At 40.2% G+C, this 13,024-nt stretch overlaps 1 protein-coding gene across 2 annotated transcripts in view; it reads right to left on the bottom strand.

Annotated features, from left to right (window-relative positions):
• Positions 1–306: 306 nt before the first annotated feature.
• The window catches only part of lrrc45 (leucine rich repeat containing 45), a 33,298-nt gene continuing 20,580 nt past the window's right edge, over positions 307–13,024 (bottom strand). For both annotated transcript variants that reach the window (XM_080048854.1, XM_080048855.1), the window contains 5 exons: positions 12,425–12,517; positions 9,456–9,548; positions 7,951–8,124; positions 4,121–4,268; positions 307–2,362 (listed from right to left, as the gene is read on the bottom strand). In XM_080048854.1, the coding sequence (XP_079904980.1) occupies positions 2,163–2,362; positions 4,121–4,268; positions 7,951–8,124; positions 9,456–9,548; positions 12,425–12,517 (708 nt within the window). In that variant the 3' untranslated portion in view covers positions 307–2,162. The remainder of the gene's footprint in view (positions 2,363–4,120; positions 4,269–7,950; positions 8,125–9,455; positions 9,549–12,424; positions 12,518–13,024) is intronic.

Genomic DNA, 13,024 nt, shown 5'->3' on the forward strand with positions numbered 1-13,024 from the left:
GTCTCTTTATTTTTTCCGGAGCTGTATTTGCTGTGACTGATAAGAAAGTAACCACACTGCCCTAACTTATGACTCTATTCAGTGCTAAAACAGTTTCACTGGCTAGTTCAGTTCAATGAGTCACTGCTTATCTGTTGTTTACGAGGTTGCATCGGTTCAATTAACTGCAATCAAAATAGCAAACAGCTCTCCTGTGTGAGCCAGGTAGTTGGATGTCGTTTTGGAGGCTACTTCTGGACATTAAGCCCTGCTGCTGCATCTCTGACACTTCAAAGATACCCGTTATACCTATTTTCATCAGTCCTGTGCCACCTGCTTTGTTGGTCAGGGTGAGACGTTTATTTTAGAAAATGACCCCATTTTACTTTAATCAAAAAATGCAAGTGACAAAATAAAAATATTCATCACATATCTGAAACCGTATCAAGATAAAATGTGTACAAAAAAAGACTTCACCCAGAGTTTCATTTGGACTGTCTTTATAAAATATCATTAAAAAAAACCAGCCGATTACATTTAGTGAATCAGTTTAGACACGGCTGTCTGGTTTGGAAGATATAATATTAAGGCATATTTCAACCAAATCTGATTTTGTATGTAAACAATCATACCTATAAGAATGATACACTGCCTTCAGTTCATTTAGTAAAACGAGTGAGTACAAAAGAATGGTGCAGGACAGCCCAAACAGAAAGCACAATTCATTTCAAATGAATGGCAGCGCTAAAGACACAATGTAGAGTGGACATTATTATAAGAGAGGAGGGGAATTTGGACCATCATTATTAATGGCCAACTACATACTGAAAAATGTGTTGTTTTGAACCTGGTCATAATCTCATCCAGCTGGCAAACGCCTCACTAACAAACAGAGAAGGCAGAATTCCGAAGCACACCCATAGCACTATCCTAGTCTTCTATGGATCATTTTGACAGCTTGCATTATTTATTGGTTTGCCGTAACAAATCAGTAGCAAGGGGAAATATCTGTCCATCTGATTTTAAATCAACACAGAAGCTGTGGTTCAATGAAAGAAATATGTTGCTCTAAGAGTTATGTTTTTTTTTGGCGTTTTTATGCTTTATTGATAGTGTAGAGACAGAGTTGAAATGGGGCAGAGAGGGGAGTGACAGGCAGAGAACGACCGCGGGCTGGAATCGAACCCGGGTCCGCTGCTGGCCGAGGCCCATGGGGGGGACGCCCTACAAACTGAGCTAAGGGCCCCCTAAGAGTTATGTTTCTGAGTGGACCTGAACACAACCTATACAGGTGTGTCCATTACATCTGCACATTTTTGGGATGTGGCTAATAAGTTATTATTCTTAATCCTGCATACAGCTCTGATGAGCCAATCATTTAGCCAAACAGTGGAAACAAGCACAACACCCGACCTATGACCAAACATATCAGAGATTAATATGGTGACAGAGAGGTCTGGAGGCAGGTTAGCCAACCTTATTTGGAATAAAAAAACTAAGGTGAGATATATAATTATGACCCTAAATGTCTGTAGTTTATAGGAGCACTTCCGGCTTCAGTTTAGACAGAGGGTGTGGATGTTACCAGCATTTGACTTTTGTCTGGAGATAAAGTGGTTCACATATTCTGAGTAAAACCTTCTCAAAACTGTCTGTTCATCTACTGCTGATGAACTTCTTTACAGTGATGTCACTGTTTTCCCAGATCTCAGCTCTTACTTTACCGACTACAACCTTATCAGAACAGATAGAAAGGGTGGACAAAACAATGAAAATAAGACACAAGAATAATTCAACAAGCATGTTCCTTTAACATTTCAAAGGCTGGTTAACCAATACTGCCACCCGTACTGGGGCAATGCTTTTGTAACCAAGTGTACAAATGAGTACTTTCCCCTTTAAACTAAGAACATGCATTGGGGCTTTAAAGGTAAGGCTTGTACTGATGAGGTGAACTGACTTAGAGAACCAACACAATTCCTACAATGTTTGCTTTTAAAATTCCATACGTCATTGTGTTATGCCTGATATCAGTCACACTGCCCAGCACCATACAGTATGTACTGTTACACTTTGGATTTTTCTACTTTTACAAGGCCAGACAAATCATGATTTTTTTGTTCTAATCCTTGTGACTGTCCGGCCCTGTGCATGAAGCCAGTGTGGGCTGTGAGGGGTTTGGGTCATTTCTTGGGGCTGCTGTACTGTCCCAGAGGGGAGCCCTGGACGTAGGACAGGATGGCACTCTGCAGGTAGCTGGCTCTATGGGCCTCGTCCTCCCTCATCCTCTGGATCTCCGCCTCCCTCAGCCGCAGCTTCTCCAGCATGGAAGACATCTCGCTCTCTTTGTCCAGCAGCGCCTCCCGGTGGTGACTGCTCTGTACTGCAGGGCAGAGAGCCACAAAGGGACAAAGGGATGGATGACAGCAGTATGGAAGAACAAATTCAGATAGTGGGCTTTACATTCCATACAGTATGACACCCTGCCCTTACGCCCTTAGCTTGGCTGAGAAAAAACTCCCAGTAAAAAACCCTTTATTGGGATAAAAAAAAAATTATGCAATTTAATAATCTACAGTGTTTAATGTGGTTACACAACAAAGTATTGTGAATACATCAGTCAAATATATACTGTAATATAGTTTACCTTTTAAAAAGGTAAACTAACCTTTTAAAAAGGTAAGTTTACCTTTCAAAAAAGGTTTTAAAAAGGTAAGTTTACCTTTTTAAAAGGGTAACTACTCTTTTTTTGTGTACCTTATTGTAAAGTGTTACCAAGTTGTCTTGTGGCACAACTTGCCCCCGGTGTGGTGTAAGTTTTTCCACAAGAGAGAATACCATGGAGTAAATTGTGCCATTGATATATATCTCATAAACTGTAATGCTAGACAAATCCATAAGACAATCACTTATTTAAGGTTTATTTGAAGTAAATAAAGTAAATATTTTACAAAGATTGAAGGTCAATTTTCTTAAACAAGGCCTAGCAGATCTAGGTGGTTTTGCCTGCAAAGCTCACAATGACAAAGTCACCATTATCATCTTTCTGGCCATCTGAACTCTCATCAGTGGTGTCGGTAAGTGGAATGGAGATTTCAGTCTCTTCTGAGCTACTGTAGACAATCACTTTCTTTTTGGTGACCAGCGTATACAGCCATGCCACTGGCACAACTCTCAGAAATGTACTTCGCACTAGTTGCTCCGTGCTTGTGACTGCCACCTGACAAATGTGATTCCCCCTCCATTTCTGCCTTTAAATCAAGGCTCAAAACCCATCTGTACACCCTGGTTTTTCCTCCCCATTAACTATCTTACCTCTGCACTACTATCTTTGTTTATATTTGTGGATGTCTGGGCTTTATTTCTTTTATTTTTGTTATTGTTATTTTACCTTCATTGTTTACCAACTGAATGCACTATGTACAGCACTTTGGACAGTGCAAACTGTCATAAATGTGCTTTTATAAATACATTTTACTTACTTACTTATAACTCACCTAGGCCCTTTGACACAAATCACCCCAACCCCAGAATTTTGGATAGTAGGCATGATGCAGCAGTTTAGGGCTGACATCATGCTAACTGTATAGACTCAAAGTGTAGCATACTAAAGCACTAAAACATGTGTCAAATGTTTTCAAACTTGTCTATAATTGTTCGGACACAATAATCAAAAAACCTTGATCATGGAAATTGTACTTTGAAAGGCAAAAAAAACATTTATTTTTTATTTTTTTAGCTTAAATGTGCTTTAATCTTATTCCTTGTGTCTCCCTTCTTAACAGGATGAGTCAAATGGATGGCTCTTCTTAAATATGTGGTCACATTTTCAATTTCTTCCACGGTTTTCTAGAAACAAGGGGTGGCACAACTTCCCCACCAGCACAACTTAGGCCACTCTTCCCTACTGGTTGACCTGGGTAATTCTACTTTGTTCCAAGTTTGTTACACATGTACTGTAAACCTTTTTTTGATATACAGGAGTAGATCTTGCATCAAGGCACCTCAGATAATACATTTCTTATTTGCACTGAAATAAATAACAGACACAATAGGAAATAAACTGTATTGTTTACATCTTTGTTTGCAAAAGGAGTAAAAAAAAAGAGAGAGAGAGAGAGAGAGAGAGAGAGGAGGTCACCTTTAATCTCTCTCTCCAGAGCACAGATCTTCTCTCTCAGTCCCCCCTGGGCGCTCCTCTCTGCCTGCAGGTGTCCTATCTGTTCCTGCAGCTCCACACGCACCCTGCTCACCTCACACACCTTCTCCTGCTCTTTACCAGACAGCTCCTGGAAGCACAGCCACACAGCACCATGACAGCTAGCCCTTCTGTTAGCATCAAGCTAGTCACATTGACCAGCAGCATGTCTCCAAAGACATGAAAGTGAATCACAAATCGCTCTATTAGAAAACATCTGGAGATGAGAACACTTTTTTAATTTAATTCTCACTCTATTTGTGTGTACATGTATTGTGTGAAACTTGTTTTATTGGCATTTTTATGCTTTATTGATAGTGTAGAGACAGAGTTGAAATGGGACAGAGAGGGGAGTGACATGCAGAGAACGACCGCGGGCTGGAATCGAACCCGGGTCCGCTGCTGGCCGAGGCCCATGGGGGGGACGCCCTACCAACTGAGCTAAGGGCGCTCCAAACTTGTTCTTTCTTGATAAAAGGTCAAAGGTACAACAAGCCTGTGGACATGACAGATGAGGGATAGATGTCAACTACGACTCCCAAGGTACATTTGGGTAAGAAATATCCAATAACAGAGCTTGAAATTCTTTTGTATGAGCCAATATTGAACATCATATTGTTCAGGGGATGTCATTAAAACATTTTAATTAAAATGTGTGAATTATAGATAATGAAAAAAAAATATATATTTTTTTTATTTGTATAATCTCCTGTTTACACAAAATGAATATTGCCGTGTATATACAGTCCCCTCCAAAAGTATTGGAACATTGAGGCCAATTCCTTTATTTTTGCTGTACACTGGAAACATTTGGGTTTGACACCAAAATAATAATATGAGACAATAGATAGATCAATATTTCAGCTTTAATTTCCAGGTATTTACATCTGGATCTGATACACAACTGAGAAGATATCATTATTTGTAAAGGAACACCACATTTTTAGTTTAGCAAAAGTATTGGAACAGATACACTTAAATAAATTTAAGTAAATAAGACTTAATGTTTTGTTGCAAATCCTTCGCTTGCAATAACTGCATCAAGCCTGTGACCCATTGACATCACAAAACTTTTGCATTCTTCTTTTGTGATGCTTTTCCAGGCTTTCACTGCAGCCTCTTTCAGTTGTTGTTTGTTTACTCTCTTCAGTCTCCTCTTTAGCAGGTAAAATGCATTCTCTATAGGGTTTAACACTGGAGATAGACTTGGCCAGTCTAAAACCTTCCATTTCTTGCCCCTGATTAACTCCTTTTTTTGTTTTTGCAGTGTGTTTTGGGTCATTATCTTGCTGCACGATGAAGGATCTTCCTATCAGTTTGGTTGCATCTTTCTTTAAATTGGCAGACAAAATGTTTCTGTAAACTTCTGACTTCATTTTGCTGTATCCATCATGTGTTACATCATCGAAGAATAATGAGCCCGTCCCAGAAGAAGCCATGCAAGCCCAAGCCATGACATTGCCTCCACCGTGTTTCACAGATGAGCTTATATGTTTGGGATCATAAGCAGATCCTTTCTTTCTCCAAACTTTAGCCTTTCCATCACTTTGGTAAAGGTTCATCTTGACAACAACACAGTTACACATGATGGCAACAGCAAAATGAACTCAGAAGTCTACAGAAACATTTTGTCTGCCAATTTAAAGAAAGGTGCAACCAAACTGATTGGAAGATCCTTCATCATGCAGCAAGATAATGATCCAAAAAAACTGCAAAAACAACAAAGGAGTTCATCAGGGGCAATAAATGGAAGTTTTAGACTGGCCAAGTCAATCTCCAGACTTAAACCCTTTAGAGCATGCATTTTACCTGCTAAAGAGGAGAGTGAATAGAGTAACCCCCCAAAACAAACAGTAACTGAATGAGGCTGTGGTGAAAGCCTGGAAAAGCATCAAAAAAGAAGAATGCAAAAGTTTGGTGATGTCAATGGGTCACTGGCTTGATGCAGTTATTGCAAGAGAAGGATTTGCAACAAAACATTAAGTCTTATTCACTTTAATTTATTTTAAGTCTATCTGTTCCAATACTTTTGCTCACCTAACAATGTGGTGTTCCTTTACAAATAATGATATCTTCTCAGCTGTGTATCAGATCCAGATGTTAATACATGGAAATTAAAGCTGAAATGTTGATCTATTGTCTCATATTCATATTTTGGTGTCAAACCCAAATGTTTCCAGTCTACAGCATAAATAAAGGAATTGGCCTCACTGTTCCAATACTATTGGAGGGGACTGTATATAGCCATACCAAAACCCCAGATAGATTGGGAAAGAAAGTTAAAAATATTCAAACTGGCCATAACATAAACATACAGCAGCATTCCATTACTAACAGTGTGTTGGAAAACATTAGGGAAAAACAGAACCCCTAACCCTCTCCACTACTTCACAACAGACAAACCCATTCACACCTTCCACTTGTATCTTTCCACATGACTGCACGACTGCATGTGACTGTTAACCGGCCCACACACATACACAGCTTGCCAAGTTGGCTGCAAACCGGCAGTACACTGGAGCTGCAGGCTCCAGTGTACATTGCAAAAAACGTGGGCATTTCTGTTGAAATGCCCACGTTTTTAAGTCAGAAGAATCAGTTAAGAATCACATAGGGGAGAACGGGGGAATGTGAGGCATCGGGTAATGTGAGGCACCCCCTGTATCTAGGCAATGGAACACATTGTTGGTCATGTGAGATATATGTTTTCAAGCCCCTCTCATTTCCCCTTGGCAAAGAGAGGACCTCATGGTGATGTTGTAAGCATGTTTTTTTTCATAACATTTTTTTTTGCATGTAAAAGTAAATTTTCCTGCTGTCAACTTAATCGATTGTTTTGCAAAAGCAAATTGATTCTGGTAGAAAAACTTCTATCACACATGTTGATGAACTACCAACATATGAAACCATGTGATGATGAAAACTGAAGATTAGCCTGAATTGCTGAGAGAGGTAGTTTTTTCTCAAATTGTGGCAGTGGGGTAAAGTGAGACAAATGCTGTGGGGTAAAGTGAGACAGTGTCTGTGCCCTCTTTTAATTAATCCATTATATTTGAGTTAGCAAGGAGACTAGTTTGAATAAGACAAAAGACAATGTGGGCTGGAGGTGGGGGTTGATGGTTGAAGGGGTGTCAGCAAGGGCATGGTTTGGCACGTATGCTCTAAGGGTCCTGTGTTCTGACCCCAGACTGTGTTTTAATCTAACTGGTTCTATCTGTCATTTGAATGTTAATTATTGAATATGAATTATATGTTTATTATTTGATCAGAGTTACTTTCAAGTGTTTAGAAAAATGTTTTGCTTAATTGACCAAACCCCATGATTCTGTTAATAGTCCGACATTAGTTTTGGAATATTTGGTTTTCAAGCTAGCTGTCAGGATTCTTACTGTTTCAACATGTGTTGTTATACCCCCCACAACTGGGGTAAAGTGAGACACAAGACAACTTTTTTTAAAACAATTATATTTTCACTGCCCTTTGTCTTGAAGAAATTCTGCTAATGCCCATTTCTAGAAAACATCCTGAATTAATGGGAAATGTGTAAATCTGACTGATAAATAATTTTAGCTCGCTTGAAGGGGAGCAGAAGTAAAAAGTGTCTCACATTACCCCGTTCTCCCCTATCTAACAATGTCAATTTGCATTTATATTATAATTTGCACGCCATGTATAATGTCTACGGTTTGAAGACAGAAGGCACTTGTAATGTAACGATGCGTACACATAGTGAAGATGTATATCAAAGAGGGCGTGTGGTGTGAGGTGCTGACCTGCTGCAGCTGCTCCAGCCTGCGCTGCAGTGCCTCCATGCTGATGCTCTGGTTGCTGTTCTTGGCCTGCAGCTCACACACAGTGTGTTTGTGTTGGGAGCTGTGGAGCTCAGCCTCCTGCAAAGAGGAGCGCACACACCGCAGCTTCTCCTCCACACAGGACACCTGCTGCTGCTACACACACAAACACACACACACACACACACACACACACACACACACACACACACACACACACACACACACACACACACACACACACACACACACACACACACACACACACACACACACACACACACACACACACACACACACACACACACACACACACAAACACACACACACGCACGCACGCACGCACGCACGCACACACACAAGGAGATATGAGGGACAACAACTGCAACTGACTTTAAACTTGAAAATACCTACTATCCTATTTGATTCTAAAATAACACAAGTGTAAAAATTAGGAGCGCAACATAACATGGTAAAAAACAAGTTCCAACAAACACACAGGAGTGTTAAGTAATGTTGTAAAGTTTATCTTTTCACCTGCTCCCCTTGACTACCAGTGTTTGAGCTAAGCTAACCTGGACGAGAGACCTTTGACCATTTCTATATAAAAAATGCACGCACAGTTACAAGAACGGTTTCTGTCGCTTTTAATGAGCCGTGGCTGATTAGCAACAATCTAAAAATGTAAACTGTTGAACTATTCCTTTATAAGTCCTAATTACAGTCACAAATACTTTAACTAGCTTTCTTCATGCTAACCATTATGTCTGTGTAGGACATGTCAGAACAAGGACAGGGTATCTAACCTCTGCTGTTATGAGAATGGAAAAATCGAAAGTATTGACTGACCCCCATCAGAACAGATCACCTAAAGCTAACCTCATTTCAGTAACAGCTAATGAGAAGTTTGCATTCTCAGGTTCATTTCTCCAGACACAGTTTGTTGTCACTGTAAGACCACTTTCCCTAGAGGGGTGATCAGTGATTACTTTTATTTATTATTTTTATTAATTCAGCTTTATAATCTCCCACTTGGACCCATGCATTTATATCAGACCAACATTTGAATATGATTAGCTTCGTAGTTGTAAACTTAGGAACTTCAATGTTCGTAGTGGTGAAGAACAAGACGCAACAGCTTGTGTCAGATCATGGGTGAAACAATGTTCATCATCTCCTTTGGTATTTCTGCCTTCTTAGCCAACTAAAGCTGATATACACATGTTAGCCTTTAGCTTCTAGCAAATATTGAAATCTAATAAAGCTCAATAGTTAGCTTTGATACTGGATTTGAATGTGATAAAATGCTATGGAACCTCATTGTGGGACTTGTGTCAGGTGGGACATGGAAGGTTGCAGCACTCTCTCAAAGCCTTCCCCTTGATCTATTGACGGCACTCATTTAACCGCCATACTGGACAACTGAATCAATGTAAAGTAGTACCATCTTAATAACTGGTCTAGCCTATGTGGAACTTTAGACCCACCTGCTCCAGAAGGGCTTGAGCTCGCACTCTTCCTAGTTCCTCCTCTGCCTGGAGCCTCTCCGTCACACACGCTGCTTTAGCTTTACTGACTTCCTACAACACATGGATGTTAACAGGTCATTACGTTAAGAGGGCAGGTAGACAACATACACTCCTGAAGAAAATCTGAAGACCGGGGAAAATGACAAAGTATTAGCATTTGTGCGGTGGTTGATCGTAATCAAGTTGTAAGTAATGCTTCAAAATGCCATCAAGAGCAAGAGACAAAAAACAAATTAAGCTATTTATTGAAAACTGAATTTAAACTGAATTTAAACTCAAACAGACTGTTCATCAGCTGCTCAAAAGTTAAAGACCATTGCCTTAAGAACTCAAGAAAGTAAGCAAAATGTTTCAAAAAAGGACTCCGTAGTGGGTAGGTCCACCGTTCTTGATAACCTCAAAGATTAGTTTAGGCTTGATGCAAGTGTTTCCAGGAGGCTGGTGGGAACGTTGCTCCATGTGGAGAAGATGGCTTCATGTATTGTAGACTTCCCTTGCCATCTATCCCCAAACGTTCTCAATGGGGTTTAGATCAGGAGAACACGCAGGATGGTCCAAAAGAGCAACGTTATTCTCCTGGAAGAAGGCCTTGGTCAGACGGGCGTTGTGAACTACAGCGTTGTCCTGTTGAAAGACCCAGCCATCACCGCACAGATGAAGGCCCTCAGTCAAGAGGGATGCTGCTGCAACATCTCCACATAGCCAGCAGCCGTTTGACGCCCCTGCATAACCTGAAGCTCCATTGTTCCATTGAAGGAAAAAGCACCCCAGATCATGATGGAGCCTCCTCCACTGTGCCACGTAGAAAACATCTCCAGTGGGAGCTCCTTGTCATGCCAGTAGCGTTGGAAGCCATCGAGACTGTCCAGGTTACATGTTTTCTCGTCAGAGAATAAAACTTTCTTCCACCTTTCTATGTCCCATGTTTGGTGCTCCCTTGCAAAGTCAAAGCGGGCAAGTTTGAGGTTTGGGAGGAAACGTGGTCTTGGAAGACCTTTTTTGTTCTTGAAGCCCTTCTCTCACAGATGCTGTCTTATGGTTATTAGGCCGCACTCAGCATCAGTTAGGACCTTCATTTGGGTCGAGGATCGGCCTGGGTCTTCACAGACTGCACCTCGTATCCTACGGCTCAGCGCAGGTGACATTTGTTTTGGGTCTACCACTTGACTATTTTGTTCCATAACCCTCGGGATCATTTAAGAAATGTAAATTGACTGTCTTACTGCGTCCAACCTCAGTTTTCAATAAATTGCTTAATTTGTTTTTTGTCTCTTGCTCTTAATGGCATTTTGAAGCTCTACCTAAAACTTGGTTAAGAGCAACCACGCGAAATGCAAATACTTTGTGATGTTTCCACAGTCTGTAGATTTTGTTCAGGAGTGCATTCCAGCAGCAGTCATCATTATATTGAGGGGGACCCTGAAGATCCAAGCTGAAATGAGGAATACAAATGTATTTGACTGCAATTTAAATATGTTAAATGAATCTAAAACGAACTATGTATGCAAAGACTTTTGTGTGGGATCAAAGCAGTCTGAAGATCTTTATCTTACCACGTCCACCAACTGAACTTCTCCAGCTACATTGTTTGATTAATAAACTGTCCAGCACTAATCTCTTCCATATTGGCACCCAGCTTTCCTGAGAAGAGGGAACTTCCCAGAGAAGCACACTTGTGGATTTGAATAACTGAACCTCATAAATCTCCCGCCCACTCTTTGGCATTGAACCTCAGATGCTTGTCATGGATTTATGGAAATGTGTAATTCACTTTTCACAAGTGCCCGCTTTGGGGGCCTCTGAAGCTGGTGGTACACTGCATAGATGTGAGCATGTCAATATTGTTAGACGTGTGGTACTGAGGCACATTAGACAGTCTTTCTTCAACTTCCTGAATGTTGGCTAGAGATGGAGGCAGTGATTCTGGAGAACGCTTACTGTCAAAATCACATTTTGTCAAAATCAGTGAATAGCGCCTCACAATCCGCTACAAGTCAGTACTCTGTGTGCGCTGTAAAAAAAAAAATAATAATCCAGACTTAATACACAGCCTAGACTCTATAAACTGGTATATAAACAAAGGGGCCACCATAGCTAGCAACATGCTTGTTTAACTCAGCCTAGGCCGTGTATTAACACTAGATTTGTTTTCAGTGCGCAACAAGCGTTGTCCAGAATCGCTGACTACACATTTAATCATCAACAAATCTCCAACAGCATGAGAAACGTTGGAGAACACCACACACAGTTGTTGATGTCTCCATGTGTTATCTCTGGAGCCTCTGTTGTCCCAACTTGCACTTTGGTTTTTCAGAAGAAAAAAAAACATCTGTTACGGCAGTTATCTGTGGCTACATGCCCATCACAACAAAATATCACTATCTTAGTGCCAACTAAATCTGCTCCTCCCTCCCACTCACATTGGATTAGAGACATTATGTCATGTATGAATCTGGAGAAAATTCGTTGTACTGCCTATGGATCTGAGACTAAATTTTATAGATTGTGGCGCCCCTTCCTGGACTATTATGAGAAACCGACCACAATGGTTGAGGAGTAGCTACCCCCTCCCCTCTTTTATTTGATTTTTTTTTTCTTTTTTTTTCATATTGGTTGTTTGTTTTTGTTTCTTGTTGTGTGTGTTTGTGTTTCTGTTTTTTTTTACGTTGTGTATTGCTTTGTGTGTTGATTTCTTAATGCAGGACTGTTTGTGATTGGGTGGGTTATGGGTGGGATATGTTCGGGAGGGAAAAAAGGGGAAAAAATTAATAATCCATTGTATTGCAGCTGTTTGATACTTTGTGATTTAATAAAAAAAAACCTTTGAAGAAAAACTAAATCTGCTGTCTATCATTAGCAGTTGCTTTATTAACTGTGCTTTGGAATTGTGTTTATAGTTTGTAAATATTGATACTCTTAACTCAGACCTCTTCCAGTTGGATTCGCTGTCCCTCCAGTTTGAAGATGCGTTCCTGCAGAGTTCTCTCAGTCTCTTCTAGATGTCGATTCAGCTGCTCAACCTGCAGAGAAATAGCACTTTGTTTTCTATTTAGTTTATATCAATTAAAAGGGAGACAGTCCTAAAATAGCTAAGTATGTGAAGGATTACTAAATAAAAGGGTATGTCTGTTTTTGTGTAATCAATCCAGAACTGAAATGTAAAAGAAAGCCCAGGTGTTACAGACGGAATGTGATTTGATTGGCCAGGCATTGTTATTTCCAGTGAACTGCCTGGTTGAATGGGAATTTCACTATTCTTTTAAACTTGTCTCTTTTTTAAAAGGCATTTTCAAGCCTGGTGCCTACATTACTCACAATACAACTTAAGTGTCAACAGTTGACTCAAAGATTCAGGTGTGTTATGATAGCAGCAGGTGATGTAGCCTGGATGGGCTACAGAGGGCTGGTAAGCTAACTTCTTTATATCCACAAGATATTTTTTTCTTTTATTACGACGCTTTGATTCTTCAGTTAAATGACCAAGTGGCAAAACTCATAGCAAACAACCAGTCAGTGTTATAATTCAT

This window comes from Ammodytes marinus, assembly GCF_949987685.1.
Source record: "Ammodytes marinus genome assembly, chromosome: 20".
Taxonomy (NCBI): Eukaryota; Metazoa; Chordata; class Actinopteri; order Uranoscopiformes; family Ammodytidae; genus Ammodytes; species Ammodytes marinus.